The sequence below is a fragment of the Gymnogyps californianus genome, chromosome 9 (genome assembly GCF_018139145.2).
Source record: "Gymnogyps californianus isolate 813 chromosome 9, ASM1813914v2, whole genome shotgun sequence".
Classification (NCBI taxonomy): domain Eukaryota; kingdom Metazoa; phylum Chordata; class Aves; order Accipitriformes; family Cathartidae; genus Gymnogyps; species Gymnogyps californianus.
Genome location: NC_059479.1, coordinates 9,979,200 through 9,998,388, shown reverse-complemented (window position 1 = coordinate 9,998,388; position 19,189 = coordinate 9,979,200). Strand labels below are relative to the sequence as shown.

At 45.8% G+C, this 19,189-nt stretch overlaps 1 protein-coding gene across 3 annotated transcripts in view; it reads left to right on the top strand.

The window, feature by feature from the left end:
- The window catches only part of DOCK11 (dedicator of cytokinesis 11), an 84,830-nt gene that overhangs the window by 54,768 nt on the left and 10,873 nt on the right, over window positions 1–19,189 (top strand). Inside the window, exons 33-47 of one of the 3 annotated variants that reach the window (XM_050901564.1) lie at window positions 479–554; window positions 863–966; window positions 2,984–3,095; window positions 3,224–3,290; window positions 3,813–3,860; window positions 4,063–4,140; window positions 4,386–4,528; window positions 5,787–5,902; window positions 7,744–7,881; window positions 12,965–13,147; window positions 13,834–13,947; window positions 15,684–15,899; window positions 15,981–16,038; window positions 17,494–17,600; window positions 18,595–18,717. In XM_050901564.1, the coding sequence (XP_050757521.1) occupies window positions 479–554; window positions 863–966; window positions 2,984–3,095; window positions 3,224–3,290; window positions 3,813–3,860; window positions 4,063–4,140; window positions 4,386–4,528; window positions 5,787–5,902; window positions 7,744–7,881; window positions 12,965–13,147; window positions 13,834–13,947; window positions 15,684–15,899; window positions 15,981–16,038; window positions 17,494–17,600; window positions 18,595–18,717 (1,683 nt within the window). The remainder of the gene's footprint in view (window positions 1–478; window positions 555–862; window positions 967–2,983; window positions 3,096–3,223; window positions 3,291–3,812; window positions 3,861–4,062; window positions 4,141–4,385; window positions 4,529–5,786; window positions 5,903–7,743; window positions 7,882–12,964; window positions 13,148–13,833; window positions 13,948–15,683; window positions 15,900–15,980; window positions 16,039–17,493; window positions 17,601–18,594; window positions 18,718–19,189) is intronic. The other 2 variants (XM_050901567.1, XM_050901566.1) reach the window with 2 other exon arrangements.

The following is a 19,189-nucleotide window of genomic DNA, read 5'->3' as shown; positions in this document are numbered from 1 at the left end:
GTGTTTCTTTACGGTATGCATAGTGCTGTGAGGTGAGGTAAGTCCCTCCAAGTGCAATGAGTTGCAACAGGACTCAGCCTCGGACTCCAGCAGCTGTTCTGGGGAGTTGCCCATCTGCCTGAGGGTTGTGTGTTGTTCCCAGGAAGGCTTAGCCTTGCAGACTAGACTTCCCTCCTTGTTCAGGGCAAAACAACAACAACAAAAAGACATTTGAGAAAAACAATTCAAAATTTCAACGCAAATGATGAAAAGCAAAAGGGAAAAAACTGCTATGACTTACTTTAATATGTTCTGCTATTCTTTGTACTCCTCCCCAAGTCATTTGCCTCCTTGTTATAGAAGTAATGAAATAGATTTTTTTTTTTCCTCTGCGGTTTAGAAGTTGCTCTAATTCACCTTTTTTTATTTCATTATTCTCTTCTATAAGAGAATAGGTGTTATCTTCCATTGGTCACAAAAGCCTTATATTGCTTTGCAGGCATCCAGGGATGAATTCATGTGCAGTTTTGCATCCCCCTCAAATAGATCCAGCCTGATTGCAGACAAAGATCCAGGTAAATTAATTTTTCTAAACTTTAACTTTCCCATTTATTTTGAACATAACTGTTACCAGCCCCAAAAACCCAAAACCCGTTACCCAAAATCTGAAATAGTCATCTGCCAAAAGACCTCTCAGTGTTTGTATGCTTTTCCCTGGACATGGTGTCACCCCAACTGTCCTTTCCAGATTGATCAGCTTTTGACATGGCGCTTTGGCAAGCCCCATCTGTGCTGTCTGAATCGCATCCTCCGCTCACTGTCTGTGAGGCACTGAGGAGTGCTGGTGCAAAGGAGTTAATTGTGGGGTTTGGTTTTTTTTCAGCCTGCGGAGCAGCACTTCCAAATGGCCATGCAATAAAGCGAGAGGACTCAAAAGGATCCCTGAACTCAGAGGGGGCAACCGGTTCCCCGGATCAGAGTGAAAATGTAACGTATCTGGGGTTAGAAAGAGCGGTGCTCACTGCACGAGTCTGTGGGCTGTGTTAAATAAGGGAGAGGGAAAAGGAGTTCCCCGTGGTAACACTCTCAAAAGCCAGCTTATAAATATCTCTATTTGGAAACAAACAGATTCATGTTTAACAGAGGATCTCAGACTCACAGGTCTGGTATGCTTTCCCTCTTCAAACATTTCTGAGCCAAAAATATAACTGTTGACAAATTACTTATCAAAGATGACAGGCAAAATCCATGGGGAAAATCTCTGCTCCCATGGTGCATTTATCCATACTCAGACGTGCTCCCTGTGCGTGATGGGTCTGAGCCTGGCCAGTGCCCAGTGCACCGTGCTGGGAACTGGTTTCCACACACAGCTGGGAGGCAAAGCACCGTGATGTGAGATTGCCAGTGACCGCTGACTTAAGAGAAGATGAGGTATTTGCAGAAAAATCAGCACAGGCTAATAACCACAGCCCCAAACTTGCAGAAGGTGACCATGGTCACACCACAAAGAGCTCTGACCCCACTATTCCAGGGTGTACTCTCTTGTTGGCAGATTGCACGCATGGAAATCAGGTATTTGTGCAAACCAGCCCCTGGTTTTCCTCAAGGCACTTTCCAGATGTCTTGGGTTGGCGTGAATCATTGATGCATCTTTAAAAACTTTGGCCCTTACAACAAGCAAGGCAAAGATTATCTGGGCTCCTGCTGGCTGTGTCCTGACATGCTTAGAAGAGGTGGGGCCTTTCAAGCTCTCCCACATGAATCATGAAGCTACAAGACCAAGTATAGCCAAACACTTGACTATCAAACTGTTCATATTCAGCAAAGCTCTGAGCATATGCTTCAACCCTGCTGGCGGGGTTTGCAGAAAGCGTTACCGCTTGCAGCTCAGCTCTTCCCCACAGCTACACATCCTCTTCTGTGTCCTTGAAGGTACGTTTTTCAGAGTCGTTGAAAACAGCTTTTTTGTTAGGGAGTGCAATATCCACAAAACCATGTAAAATAAATGCTACATGGAGAAGCACAACTTTAACGCTGCTCTGCAGAGGCAGACACGTTGCTTATCGCCTGTTCCCCTGGAGTGAGTTGTGTGCTCACTTCATAGTTTGGCATGGTCAACAGCAAAGTTCTGGCTATAGCACTGTATCTCCAACTCTAAACTGAATGTTTAATTCCGTTTTATTATGACTTACATCTACAGCTTGTCCCAGAATAAACAGCAAATAAGATCTGTGGATCGCTATCCAAACATGTGAGGCACAGCTTTAAGAGAAGCATCCTGCTCAGAGCTTAATTGTATCCATTTGTCAGAGGATACGGCTAGGGCAAGCACAGAGCATACAAAAAAAATTGGTAAAGCTTTAGAAGTCATGTTTCCCACCACACAATGCCCAAGTGTTTCCCACACAGATTGACTCACCAGCATGATTTCACTTATCTTTGCCTAAGTCACTAGTAGGAGGAAAAACAAGAGACACTTCCAAAAATCGGGGGGGGGGAAGTTCTTAAGCTGAAATTTCCTGGTTTTTTAATAACTGACATTTTGTTTCAAAGTGTACGTCTTTAACAGAAAGTTAGATTCTTGCTTTAAACTATGACACCTAATGAACTATTTTGTTTGACAAGAACTGACTTAAAAAATGTTCAGGAGCTTAGATGCTGCAAAGAGCAGGGGAAGTGAAAGCAGGGCTGCTGTGCATTTTGCTGGATAAGGCATCATTCTCTGCCCAGACATTTTTTTTCTGGGCAGAGAAGCATTCAGCCATGTGTCCAGGATTTCTAGACTGCTCATCACTGGATGGGCAACAACCCCAAAGGATGAGATGACTCCAAAGCATGGTGCTGTGGGGGTGCACATGTAGGGGGACAGGAGGAACACTGGCACATCTGGTATGTGCCGGGTTTACTGTGCCCATGTTGCATGGCGTCTGGCCCCACGCTCCGCTCGGGCATAGCCCAGGCACCTGCGGCCACTGGCCTCCATGTCACATCTGTGTCCCGTTAGATCCGCAGAAGCTCCACGAGGAGCAGCGTGTCGCACTGCAGCCGGCTGGACCAGTTTGAGATCCGGATGCTCCTGATGTGCTACCTCTACATTGTGAAGATGATCTCTGAAGGTTGGTGGCTCTTGCTCACTGGGGGGGCAGCCAGAAAGACAAGAGACCATTAGCAGCAGTTTTGGTCTGTAAGGTCCCCCTTTAATTTTTTTTAAATCTCAGTGCACTGGTTGTTTTTTTTCTTTCAGATACTCTTTTAGCTTACTGGAACAAATTCTCCCCCCAAGAGCTGATCAATGTCCTTGTGCTTCTGGAGTGAGTATCATGAGGCTGCAATTCAAACACTGTGCCTTTGTGTGGGCGGCATTGGCCAAGAAGAAGACATGAGTACAGTGTGCCTCACAGGGTGCACGTGGTCCTGTGCAGCACTAGAGATGTCTGGCCAGGTTGTAATGAAATGCTCTTCCTCCCTCTGAGGAGAAACAGGTGTATATTGAGGGAGCACGGTGAAGTGGCGGTGCCCTGTGCTCGGTCGGGGCTGTGCAGAGGGTGTCCCACCACCCACGGGTGAGCAGGGCTCACAGCACAGCCTCCCACCATAACCAGCACAACCTCCGCTTTGCAGCAGGTTTGGTGGAACAAATGGGTGAGGAGACAGGGATGTGCCATAGGGTTTGGAAACTGAGAGTGTGAGGTCAAGTGATGTGTAAATACAGACTGAAACCTTCATGCACGAAGGAGTGTGTCTGCAGACAAGGATAGGGTAGATTTTAAATGTTCTGGATCGTTCCTGATCTGCAGAATCTGTAACAGATCCATATTTTATTTTCTTTCTAGAGTGTGTTTATTTCACTTCAGATACGTGGGGAAGAGAAATATTGCCAGGTACTGTATTCTTCCGTCCGGGGCCGGGGTGGGGGAGCCGTCCCTGTGCTCCCTGCCGCACCCGAGGCAGGAAGGGAGCGTGCACACCCACGCCAGGCAAACGCAAGCGGGCAGGAAGCCTGTGGGGCCAGGACTCTGCTCAGCGCCGTACCGCGAGCAGAGTCCCCTCGTCTTAGCATCCTGCCCCTTCCCTCTCCTCCAGCTCCTGCATGAGATCCCCAGGCCCAGGCGCTCCTGGCTGCCCGCACAGGTTGGCAGTGTCCCCCGCAGTCGGTTGCAGGTGAGACGTGAGTCACGGCTGCATCTCTGCTCGCTGAGCAGCAGCACTGCTCTTTCATTAGCTCTAGGGCCATCTGGCGCAGGCAAGACCAGGGTAGCCTGGTCAGTCCTGCTGGGATTGTCCAGGATAAAAGAGATTATTGCATTGGAGGAAGGCCAGGTCTCCATCCTGGTGCCTCATGTAATCCTGTAGTGGTGTGGCCGCTGCTGCTTGTCCAAACCTGCAGTCTTCACTTCCCCTTGCAGGGTGCACGACGCCTGGTTATCCAAGCACACGGGAGCCGATAGGAAATCCCAGACGATGCCAGCGCTCCGCAGCAGAGCTGGAGGGATGCAGGTGCGGCTCCAGCATCTGGGCAGCTTGGAGACCTCCTTCACACTCAACCACAGTATGTATAGCAGAGCGAGATGGGACCATGGAGTATTAGCCTGCTGAAAACTGCATGTAGCCATTTTCCACTTGCTGCTTGTTGCTTCAGGATAGTCAAACTCTGCAGAATTACAGTGGTCACCGCTCCTCCCTGCAACATTCCTAGATTGGTGGGGGTGACATTTAAGCCAGCCCCTTAAAAATCACCCCTGGGACTTAGGACTTGCCTGGCTTTTTCTTCTCGTCTGTCTTGGCTCAGCTCCTTGGCTGAGCGTGTGTGCAGGCGACGCCTTGGTTTGGGTAGTGAGCAGGGCAGGGAGGGGAGCTGCCCTGCGCAGAGACCTGGGCTGGGATCTGCTCTGTGCCTCTCCACGTGGGTGAATTTTGCCCCATTGAAGCACCTTGCTGTTTCCCCTCTACGGATATGTCGTGGTTTAACCCCAGCCGGCAGCTAAACACCACGCAGCCGCTCGCTCACTGCCCCCCCCTCCCCGGGATGGGGGAGAGAATCAGGAAAGAAAAAAAAAACAACTCGTGAGTTGAGATAAAGACAGTTTAATAGGACAGAAAGGAATGAAAAACAATGATAATGATAATAATAATATGACAATAGTAATACTAAAAGAATTAAACTATACAAAACAAGTGGTGCACAGTGCAATTGCTCACCACTCGTTGACCGATGCCCAGTCAGTTCCCGAGCCGCGATCCCCCTCCCAGCCAGCTCCCCCAGTTTATATACTGGGCATGATGTCATATGGTATGGAATAGCTCTTTGGCCAGTTTGGGTCAGCTGTCCTGGTGGTGTCCCCTCCCAGCTTCTTGTGCCCCTCCAGCCTTCTTGCTGGCTGGGCATGAGAAGCTGAAAAATCCTTGACTTCGTATAAACACCACTTAGCAACAACTAAAAACATCAGTGTGTTATCAACATTATTTTCCTACTAAATCCAAAACACAGCACTGTACCAGCTACTAGGAAGAAAATTAACTCTATCCTAGCCGAAACCAGGACAGGATACAACTTGGACACCTCGTTCTCTGTCCGGCTTTACAGACAGTGAGATTAAGGGGAAATACTGACATTGGTTTTCCCTGTTGGCATCAGGCTGAGGCAGCTTCTCTGAATGGAGCTGGCAAATTCAGCATCTTGCTATTCTTACCTCGTCTCCCGAACCCAATGAAGTGCAAGGGGAGAACTTTATCTATATCAGCATTTAGATCTTGTGGGAGCTGGAGTGTTGAACACTGTTTCCTCTTGATTTGCTTTCCATCCACAGATGCAGGCACCTCAGAAGCAGATATTGTGCACCAGGCGTTACTGGAGGGCAATATTGCCACCGAAGTGTGCCTGACAGTCCTGGACACCATCTCTTTTTTCACTCAGAGTTTCAAGGTCAGCATTGAAATCCAAAGTATTGTAGAAAAGTGTGCTGTATTTCTGTATGCGTGTTGATTTTGGTGATCCATTCTCCTAGAGTGACAGATTGTGGAAGGCTTTACAAAAACAAATCATTTGCAGCTTGTTTATTTTCCAAAATGCTGAGTGTTTCACGGGGTCTCAGAGTAATTATGCACTTATGCAATCTTGCAATTTCTTCAAAACTGCAAGACCAGAGAAAATTACGTGGACGTTATACCATGAGCGTAGGCATTACAAAAATAGAAGAAGAGGAAATGTACATCATATAGAAAGGAGGGACTAGAGGAAAGGGAAATGAAGGTCTAGCATTCTCAGAACAGTCACTGTTTTCTACCATAAATTACCTAGAAGCGAGGCCCAGATTTCTTTGAATTGCTGTACATGAATGTCTCTGGGGCTGAGGCTTTCCAGCTGTGGTTACCAGTTCAGGTAGGACCAGTAACACTGGTAGAAGTCTTCTCCATATAGTGATTGACACTCCCAGCAGTCATTGCCATCTACAAGAATCAAAGCCTCTGTGGTGAAGTGAACCCCAGGCTGGCAGCAAAATATTGAAATACTGTTCCAGAAAAGCTCTTCCCCCAAGTGTGGTTGGAGGAATCCTGCTCATAGCAATGTGTCTTGCATAATGTTACAAGAACAACTCTGGATTTCAGAGTAAGCACAATGAAGATTTCCTTTTTAGATGGATTGAACAACATGAAGAGAAAGGTCATCATATCCTCTGCTACTTCTGTTACAGAGCAAAAAAGCCTTCCTGGTGCATACGTTAAATTGCTTCTTAAAAGTTTGGCAACAGCAGAAGGATTTAGATGCAAGAGTTAAAACTTGCTTGACTTTCTCAGTTGCCTCTTTTTGAATATGGCTGAACCACAAAACAATGTGATTTTCAAACCACAGGATAGACTGGATTCCCTTCCGCTTTAGTGGGCTTCTGCTTTGCTTTTATGGTCATACAGTGTTACCGCACAGAAGTGTGCTCTATACTGCAGTAAAAGTGCTGATGCTGTTCTTGCTGCCAGAGTAAATGAGTTCAGTTAAAAGTACGGATCCTAAACTTACTCTGCTACAAGATGTGTATAGGATGTCAAAAGACAAATCTGAGCCAGCCCAAGGATTGCTTGGGCTGGCAATGAGATAGGGGCTATTGATCTCCTGTCGATGCGGGGCATCCACATCCTTGCTGGGTGGCCACCATGCGCCAGGCTTCCTGCGCAGTGGCTGCAAGGATGACAGGCAGGCACAGGCAAGATAACTCTGACACCAAACTGTATTAATCCTTTCCAAGTAATTCTGTTTTACCATATCTCCAGAAGGTGCAAACTGTCAAAACCTTGCGGGAGGCAAGGGAAGTGTACTGACTTACTACAGCTATGAATCTGTCCAGTGAAAAGACGTGATAGTCTTTTTTTTCCCCTCTCTCTCTCTCTTTTGGGCTGCAAATGAAACACTTATTGAGACAAATAAAAAGAAATGGGAAAAAACAGTGTGATAGTTATGTTGGTAACAACCTGTTTTATTTAAAATAACTCTAGGCAACTGGTGAAAGTTGTACAGATTATTGAGTTAGGTTTTGGAATTAGTGATGCAAAAGTGATAAAATATTTTTGTTTTATTCTCTGCTATAAAAATAACCTCTGACCAACTAGTGTAAGTTTGTACTGGTTGTCACATTTATTGGTTATATTTTTACTGAAGGCCATGTTCCTTATCTGGCTTAAGAATTCATGTGATTAATTATGCAAAATTATCTCTGTTGTTTCCAGCTTCACGCACAACATTTCTGCAAAATAAATTCTCTTGTTGCTTTCCAGACCCAGCTTTTAAGCAACGATGGCCACAATCCACTCATGAAGAAGGTTTTTGATATTCATCTGGCTTTTCTCAAAAACGGGCAGTCAGAAGCAGCTCTTAAGCATGTGTTCGCATCTCTGAGAGCTTTCATTAGCAAGGTATGTAATACATGACTCCAAAGGTGCAGGAGAATTTATATAGGTATGACAGAAGAGACCAGTACGCTTAAACTCCTGTTAAACTGATATTTTGTGCTGTTTGGAGATGTGTTTTAGAAAACAACTTCTTCACTGATTTAAAAACCAGCCCAGGTTAAGTTATCTGTTTCAACAATTATTTATTATTTGTTGGATATCGCAAAACAAAAGGAGAAATCGCGAGGAATCCCCTCACTTGCCTTGGTCACAAAACTGCTGTTAAAGATTAGTATCTGTTCAACCAAAAGCTGGTGCTTCTTGAATCTTTGCCCCAAACTGTCAATATTGCTGACAATGCTATTGCTTGAATAATACTTGTACTGACAAGCTGCTCCTCTCCTGCTGTGTTTGAAAGAGGGTAGTACTTGCTGAACCTCTTTCTACAGTTTTGTGAGCCCTGGTACGCAGCGAGGCTGTTTAATCCCCTGAGCTCAAGCAGTGTCAAAGCTGCAGCTAACCACATAAGAGCAGTGACTGATGCTATTGCTGACATTTCCCTTCATGCTTGTCAAAACCTGCCGCTTCTCATAAGTACATTTTCGAGACCAGATGTACATGCAAACTCCATTCCTTCCAAGCTGCACGGTTATCATAAATTCAAAATGAATTAAAACCTCTCAAATCACTTGAATGCAACACTTCATTAATGAGGTAAATCCATGTGGCGTGAGATTGCAGCCAAGCAGAGCACAGTTTGTGAATGATACGCAGCAAAGTGTTACTTCCAAAGGAGGTCTTGCCTTAGTTGCAGAGCAAAGTTTGATTAAAGAAAGAGACTGCTAAACTGTTTTTCAAAGGTGGAAAAAGTCTGTACTATGTACCTTTTACTATAACCCCACAGCAAAGCTAAGAGCTAGTATCAGTATGTCTAGGGCTGAATTTTGGTTTGTCCTAAGCAAACACAAGAAGCAGAAAATACAGAAGTCTTGCTAGCTACCTGTCTGGCTCTAGGCAGCGTGGTCTCCTACGAGATGTTTTTCCATGGAGCTTCTTAAAGCCTGCTAGATTGGCAGCTGGCACTGGCAGGAATCACTCAGTTTTCCTACAGGGTCCAGTACACGTTTATCGCTCTGTCTTTCTTTTGAGTTTTCTGCTTGCCTGTGATCTGCTTAGCCTTGGGATCCGTCCTGCTGCAGATCTGCACGCACCCCACTCAGACACAGCCTCTGCACGTCTCTTCCCCTTACTAGTTGAAAGTTTGTTTAACCAGAGGTATTTGTTTTGTGCCTATAGCAAATAAGAGACCTTCCTTGCCTTCTTGGCAAATTTTCTGCGTTTGTTTAAATGCGAAGCCAAACCTGCACACCTGCTCAATTTAATGTCACCATCAGCCTTCAAAACCTGGAGCCCTTCAGGGGTTCCACGCTCGCTTTCCAAAATGCCGATGACAGCAACGCAGGCTGCGTTCTTGGCTGCTGCAAGGACAGGCAGTGGGGTCGTTTTCTTGGATTTATGCCAGCCTGAATCCACGCTGAATTTGGCATCGTGGTCTTCAAAGATATGAAACATTGATTTCAGTTAATTTCTCACATTTCCCCTATGACAGGACACAGTGTTGCTTCTGTAAAAGCAAGATATGAGCCCAGCAGATGGTATCTATAAGGAAGTGTGTTCTTTGCCAACTCCATAACCACGAGTCCCAAACTTCCTTTTAAGTCCTCTGAAGGGCTTTTCTAAGGCCCAAAGTGACAATAAAATAGCCGGGGGGGTCACTGCATTTCATGATGAGTGCAAGGATGGCATGTTTTCCTACAAGTTTGTTTTGAAATATGAAAGCTGCACTGCTTTGTTTTGGGTTGCATATCACTGTTAGCTCTAAATTAGTGTTAACTTGAAGAAAAACAAAAGTGAGTTATACCTTTGATGCAGCTAGAATAGACAATTTGTCATTTTTATGGCCTTCTGTAGCTAATAATTACAATGAAAAGAATCCCCCTCTAATCTAGGGTGACAGCAAATGATTGCTGGAGGGGAAAAAACTCCTGAGATTTATTCTGCATCCCAAAATCTGTCTTAAAAATAGCTTACTTTCTGCATTAAATCTGGTTACTTGATAGGCAAAAGACTTAAAAAAAAAAAAAAAAAAAATGTCGCAAGAAAGCAAAGAACAAACAAGTTCTATAATTGCTTGCATGTTTGGTTTTGGTTTTAGAATGAATCTCACTTGCATGCATGTGTGCTGGGAATTTGGGAAGAAAGCTGTCTCCGTTTTACCAGCTGGGAAGAAGCAACAAAAGCTAGATTGCTCTTGTTTTATACTCTAGGTTTTCTTAACAACTAAATCCTTCTTTTCAGAGCATTCCTTACAGATAAATATATATATACATGCTTGGGAATGGTCTTGAAATTAAAGGTTATGAAGGAAAACATGCACAGAGGAGGGGGCTGAGATAATTTGCCCTGCATTAAAGAGCAGCTCAGACATGTGGATGTGAGTGTGATGGAAGCCCTATGTAGCTGCCCGCTCCGTGCCTGCCTGTCCCTTGGTGCATGGACACTAGCAGGGCACGTTAGAGGCATCACAAATCCCAGGCCCTGAAGGACTAGGGTGGCAGAGCCTTGCTCCTTTCTTGCAACAGCCAATTTGGGAAGCTTTTCCCTGTCTGTTAGCAATTCCCCCTGACCATGTCAAGCTGTGCTTTCCCTCCCCATTTGGTTTCAGGATGCAGCATCGTTACAGCCTCCCAGGCAGCTGTGAAGGACACTTGACATGTCCTGCCTGCCACTGTGGCTGCCCTGCCCTCACGTGCCTTTTGTGCCGAGGCCTCTCTGGGAGCTGCTTGCTGCGTTGACTCCTGCTGTGGCCCTTTGTATTAGGGCTGGATCAGAAGTGTGCTCCTCCAGCGCACACAGAGTCATTGCCACATGTGCTGTTTCGCAGCTCTTCCCAGCTCATGTTCTCCTGCCAACTAGAGAGCCTCGGGCAGCACCTGGCCAGATCTCCTGCAGGCATACACCCTTGGGTCTGCTGCCCCGAACCTGGCACCAGGAGCAATTGCATCTGCTTGGGCTTGGTCTCCAGAAGGAGCTGCGCAGGGATGCAGGTTCCCTATGAACAGGACACAGGTTTTCCTCCAGAGCTGGTGCGATGTGGAGGGGAGCACACAGGGAGGGATCTTGGGCTTCTGCTGCAGCAGATTCCCAGGCAAAGTTTTTCTCCCTAGCATTGGGTTGGAAATGTCTGAAAAGCCTCTGCAGGCAAGCAGTGGTCCCTGCTGAGAGCAAGTGCCAGCCATATCTTCTTGGGTGCCCGTGCGCTGCCCGTGCATACCCAATCGCACGTCACTCTGGGCTAAACCCAGTTCTGAGCGTGACCCCATCTCGCTATGGGAGAAGGATTGCATTACAACAGGCAGCAATTACTTCATAGCTCCTTTCCCAAGTGTGCACATAATCCTCTTGGCCCTGTGTTACTATGATGTTTATTTACTTCTTTTCTTTCTTCCATTATTTTTCTAAAAATATTTTTGGCCAGAGGCAGTGAACACCATGTATTTGGTCAGTGTCTTCATTCTGCCTTGTAACCTTTGTGGCTCGGTGTAATCCCAATGGTGTACTCTTGCTAGCCACAGCTCCTAGGTTCCTGTTTTGAGACCCTTTCACCAGCACGACATGGTGGTGGCCACAGCAGTACCTACAAGCTTTTCTGAATCATATATACTTAATGCAAGGAGTAGAGGGCCACGGTAACAGCTCCAGGCTCTGACTTGGAGGATGTGAGTGAATACTCTTGACAGTATTTACTGTCATCTCCCATGGGGAGAAGGTAGTGGGGCAGATAGAAGTGGCTCATGAACCATGCCCCATGAGGACCATTGGGTCTTGAGTGAACTGAGCACATCTTTCCTCTGAACAGATAAAAACCATGGTTGTCTCTGTTGCCTCTTTGTGCCAGGAGATTCCCTGGGGCTGGTCTCCAGCTGCACCAGAGGGAGCAGAGTGCCGCTGTGCCATACCCAAACAGCCTCCGCTGCCTCCGGGAGGTGTTGGCGTCAGCCCTCTCCAGCCAGGTCCCTGCGGTAGCTGTGGAGGTGGCTGCGTGCCAGCACAAAACCCTTCCTTGTTTTGCTTCCCGGCACCCAGCCCACTGCGGCCAGGGTGGAAGGAAGCCAAGTGCGGTGCCCCCGCCCCGACAGCCACCTCTCGTGACCGCGGCCAGCCGGACGCGCGCTGGCGGTCCCCACTCCGGCAAGCCCTGCATGGAGGCTGCTGCCTGCCGGGACAGGGCACCGCTGCAGCTCTCTGCTTTTCAGGCATGGCTGAGCTTGCCCCCACAGATGTGCTTGGAAGTAGGTGTTTGGTAAGGTGATAGATGTACTATGGCAGTATGGGGTGCTGGTCTTCCCCTTCTGCTTTTCTTCACCCTGCTGCAAATCTCTGAGCCCCGTTGCTAACCGAGGTAGCTCACGCTGCGGTTTGGCTTGATCCTGCTGCTCCCTGGGGCCGGCTCTGTCTGGGGGGCCAGGGCAGGTCACTGTGTATTTTAGGGTCTCTGGGACAAGCAAGTCTCTTGTTTGCATTCGTGATGGCAAGCATGATTTTAGGCTTCTTTGGGGGGACGTGTAGAAGTTGCTATGCGAGCATCGCAGGTCATGTTTCCCAGTGAGGTCGGACTTCTGGGTGGGCTCTGGCAGACTTTCTAATGTCCCAGATGGCAGCCTTTGGTGGGAATGTCCATGGGACCTCTCCTCTCTGCCCCGCTGCTGGTGTTGATGGCTTTGTAAGAACATAAAACTTCTATCTGTCCAATTTGGTGACAATTTGCCAATGAACCCAAAAGTTGTTGGGGGAGGGGATAGATGGACATACACAAGCACATCCCCAAAAAGCGTGACAGCAAAGTTCACATTGCTCTAGGAAACATGGTTAAAAATAGGCCTTGAATTCATTCCCACAAATACTTTCAGGCTCAGAACTCTGGCAGAAGTTCTATTGAGGCTGTCCAGGCTGGAGCCCAGTGTGTTGCCCCATGCCCCCGCCCATCTGAGCCCTGTGGGTGTAATTTAGTGGTGTATTTTCTAATATTTGCATGCCTCTTGTGAAGTTTCCCTCAGCATTTTTCAAGGGAAGGGTGAACATGTGCGCTGCCCTCTGCTACGAGATCCTGAAGTGTTGCACTTCCAAGGTGTCCTCCACGAGGAACGAAGCCTCGGCTCTTCTGTATCTCCTGATGAGAAATAACTTTGAGTTCACCAAAAGGAGAACATTTCTGAGAACGCATCTTCAGGTCAGTGACTGGGGAAAAGCTAGAGAGCAGGACGCCTCAGATTTAATGAACAGATATATGAATATAACTATGTCACCTCATATCTGCAGAGGATCTTGCCGTTGTTCTGTGGACAAAAATCCTCTTGATTTCTAGGCTTTGCCTAATTCCTGTTTCCAGTGATTGGCCCAGGGCCCTTTGGGTAAAATACACTGCCATCAAGTACTCCAAGCTGTTGAGTTTTTGGAATCACAGACACAAGACACATCTCTGCCCCAGAGGCTGGCTGGGATGGGGTGGAAAGGACAGCAGGAAGAGCTGCCTTGGAGGCAGGAGAAGGGATTTTCCTGGAGCTGCTTTTACAGTATTGTTTTTTTGAAGCAAATTTAGATACCTAGTGGGGCAGATGAATACCGTCTGGGTTGTAATGAATCACAGAAGAAGGTTACATTAGTTAATGTACAAAGAGGGATTTGTATACGATTGTTATATTGTTAATTCTGCAAACTCGCTGTTCAGCAAAGCAGTTTGGTCCTCTGGAGAGTATTTGTCCTTGGGAGACGTGACAGCAAAGCCACAACACCACCATTGCTTATGTTATGGGAAAGACATGATGGTTTTTTTCCTATGAGCATTTTATGTAACTGTGACAGTAAAACTCCTCTATTAGGCCTTGTTTAAATAAAGCCCCTACCCTGTCCCAACAGATAATAATTGCAGTAAGCCAATTAATAGCAGATGTGGCACTCAGCGGTGGGACAAGATTTCAGGACTCCTTGCTCATCATTAACAACTTTGCAAACAGTGACAGGCCTATGAAGGTGAGTTGGAGATGTTAAAACACATCATGTGCTATTAGCCATTAATGCAAGACTGGGGAGGCACTCAAGGAAATCATGTTTAAAGGTAGGGCTAATGATTGGAACTACGATTTATAAGCTCATAGTGGGCTGTGTTTGCTCAGTAAACAAGTATTATGCCAACAGCAATAGGGCCAGCTGCACAGGCAGGTCATGCTCCATCCGTGAGGCCTTACACCAAGAGGAGGGAGGTGTGCAGTTGAGGATACGCTTTGCAAAGTGTGCTGCTTGCAAGGGTGTCCAAAATTTCCAAGAACTTTCAGCTTTGAGAAGAATGACAAGGAGGGGTCTGGTACTTCTGTTGCCTGAAGGTAATAATTAGCAGGAATTAATTTTAATTAATTGAGTGTCAGTAATATTAAGAAAGCACTCTTTCATGGAGATTAATGGTTGCATTTCTTTGGAAAATAATTGTCTGTCTTTGCACTAGAATTAACAGCTTCTGCCCAACCCATTGAACAATATGTCATCACTGCAGCTTGCTCCATTGCACACAGTGTAGCTGCCAAGGTAGGATAGAGGAAAACAGGAAGCATTTTTACAGTTCTGTGATTATCCTATGACCTAAAGGTGGAATGGGAACCTCAATTAGGTGTTGAATTGTGCTAACAAAGTTATAGTTAGGATATAGCTGGCAAAAACCTCAGTTCTCTTCTGTACACAGGTGTTTATAAGGGTTTCACTGAGCCATACTCTGCTGCTCATATTTTACATCATGAGACCATCATTATATCCAGTTTATGTATTTATATAAGTGCAAGAGTACAAGAGAGATTTCAATACACTGGAGAGGATGCCATGCACAGCCACAGAGATAGCTAGGGAGCAGGAGCCCGAGGAGAGGGAACGTGAGCCAGGCTTATCACGGAGGAGAGAAAGCTGAGGGGGGACCTAACTGCTGCTTTCCACTACCGAAAGGGAGGTCATAGAGACGAGGAGGTCAGGCTCTTCTCAGAGGTGTGGAGCGGCAGGACAAGAGGCAATGGGCACGAATTGCTGCAAGGGAAATTCCAACTTTACTTAAAGAAAAAATTATTTCCCAAGAACATGGTGCAGCCCTGGGGCAGGGCCCAGAAAGGAGGTGGGATTTCTGTCCTTGGAGGTTATAAAACTTGGCCAGACAAGCCTTGCTCTAACTCAATGATGGCCCTGCCCTGAGCAGGGGATCACACTGGAGCCTGTGTTTCTTTCTCCATTTATTACATTCCTGTGGTGGAAAGCTCTACAAATGCCTTCGGTGCTTTAGGAATTGAAGAGTGACCATATCGGAGACTAACAAGCTGGATGTTGAATGACATGAAAAATACTTCAGGCGTGGTTTACGGTCCCATCCTGGGACATTTGCATGCACAGAGCACTTCTGTCTTGCTCTCACACCAGCTCCTCAGGATGCCAAAGTACCTGCCTCACTGTAGCACGGGAACAGCCAACCTGGCATCCTGCGCATGACCAGGAGAGATCGGCTCTGTGCACACCCAGACTGAAATGCCTCTAATTGCCTACGAAATGCTGTACACTGTATGCAGTCTGAGTTCAATAAGTAAAAGCTAGTTAGTCTTACCTCCTGTGTTCTCGGCGTTTTCAGACTGGCAGTAAGTGGAGTGTTGGATGAAAGGGTAGCGATAGTCTTTCTTTGGCAAAGCCTGGAACACCTTTTAGTTCTGTATTTGCTTCTAATTAGATTTGTTTTGTGTCAGGCAACTGCTTTTCCTTCCGAAGTCAAAGATTTGACAAAGAGAATCCGTACAGTGCTTATGGCTACTGCTCAAATGAAAGAACATGAAAAGGATCCAGAAATGTTGATAGATCTACAGTACAGTTTAGCCAAATCCTATGCAAGTACCCCAGAGCTCCGGAAAACGTGGCTGGACAGTATGGCAAAGATACATGTGAAAAATGGAGACTTTTCAGAGGTAATTCATGTAATTAAAAACATGGTGCACAACAAGACAGATGTACAGATGACTTTTTAATTTTCCCTTTGTACTTTGCAGGCAGCCATGTGTTACGTTCATGTAGCAGCCCTCGTGGCAGAGTTTCTGCACAGGAAAAGTAAGTGTGTGCTGTTTGGGAGGCACAAGGAAGACAATGCAGTGATGGGTTTTGGGGGGATCAGAATCTTTTTAAAGACAAGTTTCTCTCAATTTGGTAAATGATTATTTTAGAAACAAGCTAAAAAGGAAAAAAAATTAATGCAGTGGATAAAGCTAGAAGATGAGTATTTTTTAAGAAGCGGATCCAATTGTTCATACACGGGCATTTACTAGGCTGGCCAGGTCTGCTTAGACAGTCATGTTGGCACGTTGCTGAGTGAAATAAGAACTGACACATCATGTCTCAGTTTAAATGTTCAGTTGTCTTTTACATTAGGAAATGTGCTCACAGGGGAAGCCCATGTTAAAAACTGGCTGTCAATGTGTTCATCAGAAGTATCACTATAGGCAGTACAGAAAACTATAGAATAAAGCAGTCAAAATTCAGTCAAAAAATGAGACTATAGCCTAACTATACAAATATGTGAAGAACAATCAGAAAAAAGAGAGTGTTGTGGTTTAATGCAAAACAGGAAGGAAGGACAGACTTGTGTGTTCTCAAGTAACACCACTTCACAGGTTTTTTTTAAAAATCTGTTCCACAGTTGATATATTGACCCCATTTCTCATTTCCATGTAAGGGAGTAATTGTCGAAATGGTCACTTAACCTTTCAGAAAGTTAAGGCTGCATAAAAGCTGATTACATGCACTGCCCTGGCTGGAAAGGTCTTACGTGCCTTGCTCAGGGGGCTTGGAGTCCCTCCAAATTCTGTACTTTGTGTTGGCTAAGTGGGAAAAATCAGGACTTGTTTTTCTGATACATGTACACAGTTGACATGGCTGCAGAGGGGAGAGTATTGAAAGCTGGCAATTCTTTATTTGTACCCTGGAGGGTGCTTACCACAACCGGTGGCAAAGGAGAACTTCTAAAAAAGAAGAGGAACAAATCCAAAGGAATATCAAGTGAATACATTGAGCTATTTCTGTCACTGGCAATCTTTACGTATACATAGACTGGAAAGGGCCCGGTAAAGGCTGAACTACTCACAGTTTTGGGGTCCATAACTGTGCTTTCTGCTAGGAGTGTACAATCCTGTTCACTTACCACCCAGCTCTCCAGTATCCAGCAATGGCTTTCTTGCATCTTCTGTGCAAAGATATATCCTTGTCCTTCCCTCCTGACTTTCAGTTAGTTGCAGCTGGTTAGGTTGGTCAAAGATGACTTCCAGATAGCACACTGGGAAATCTGTTGTGCTTGGTGTTAGTTACGTACTAGGAATGACTCCTATGGCAAATGGCTGGGGAGGTTCTGATGTGTTCAATCTCATATAGCAAATCAGTCGCAAAAATGGGAGTCAGGTCCCCTGCTACTTGTAGGACTTTGCTGTCAGCTAGACTGCTTCCCTGGCCATTAAAGCATGATGCATTTGATATATGTTATTCCACTAATTCATTTCCTTTTGTCTGCTACAGAACTCTTCCCCAGTGGATGCGCTGCCTTCAGGAAAATCACTCCCAACATTGATGAAGAAGGTGCAATGAAAGAAGATGGTGGGATGATGGATGTACATTACAGTGAGGTGAGGTCCTGTAGTATAGACTACAGGATATTTGATAGCTGATTAGGATTTAGTTTTCGACTTTGTTCACGTGAGCTCTAACAAATTGTAGTTGTGCACTGGCATCTGTAAGGAAAACTGTTCCACAGCAATTTCCGAAGAGAAATCTGCATTGAAGGATTTTCTGTGTACAATTCAGATAGGTAAAACTAGTGTAAGTTCTTGGTTCCTTTGAAAGGCTTTTCTAGCACTAAGACTGAAAAGGCTACACCACAATCTGCCTGCCATGTTATACAAACGCGAATTCTGCCAGCACAGGGCAGCGCAGCATGGTATTTCAAGGAGGGAGAGAATGCAAGTCAAGCTCTGCCGAGTGAGAGGTCAGCTTAGGTTCTCCGTGAGTTAGGGCTGTGCTGCAGGACACCATGTTAGCAGAACAATACAGAAGCCATAGCAGGGCACTGGGGAAGTGGGTAGATCCTCCCATGAGTCATAAAGTCTCACAATTAATTCTGCACCATCCCTGTACGACTGCGTTGGGTGGGCCACGTGGCTGAGTGAGGTGGCCCTGCAGCCCAGCTGCCCAATTGCCCGTTAATCCAGACTAGGCTTGAGGATCCTTAGCATCACATCCCACTGCTACTGCACACATGTTCCTTGGACATGTTTCTTAGACATGTACCTCTGACTTCCAGTGCTGTCATCTCCATACCCTCCCAGAGTTTTGCCATTCTCCTGGGGAGGCAGCTAAATAACCAAGACATACTTGCTGGCTATTGTGCAAATGATTTATTAAGAATGAATGAACTTTTAAAAAATAAGTTGTCTTTTTTTCTTTTTTCTTTCTTTCCCCCCAAAATTTAGACTACCTTTGGAAAGGCCAGAAACACACAGGGTTTAAACTTATGCAAATGTGGCTACTTATGCTGGGACCTGTTAAAGTATCTGAAGTTAAAATGGTTTTCTCTTCTAACTTTGACTGTTATTAACAACACCCGTTTGGTTGCTCTCGTAGGAAGTCCTGGTGGAGCTGCTGGAGCAATGTGTAGATGGCCTGTGGAAAGCAGAGCGTTATGAAACAATTTCTGAAGTTTCCAAACTGATCATTCCTATTTATGAAAAGCGGCGTGAATTTGAGGTAGGTATTTTGAACTAGTTTGCATATATCGGGTAATTTTCTAGACTGCTAAGAAAAAAACAGGAGGCTTTTTTATTTTTGAAGTTATGAGTTGATGAATTGGTGTCAGTAAAGCACACACTGTGCTTCATTGCTGGTCATTAAACAAATTAGTGAAAGCAATGGTCTGGAGGGTAATTATTAAAGCTAAAGACACAGAAGACTCGTATTTAGTGAATAATTCCCACCTTCCTTCCCCTAAAATAAAGCTGTCATCGTCCCATATGCTCATCAAAGCCAGATTCTTTTTGAGACTTGAGCATTTTAAGGGTTAAAAACAGAGTGAGAACTGTTCAAAGAAAGGACTAGATCTGCAGGTCATTCAGTGGCAAGTGGAGAGGAAGGAAGGAAGGAAGGAAGCTGTTACCAGCCCTCCGCCTTGCTCCTTCCCAACACCTGCCGTGACCCCTGCTTCCGTGAGGCTGTTGCTCCA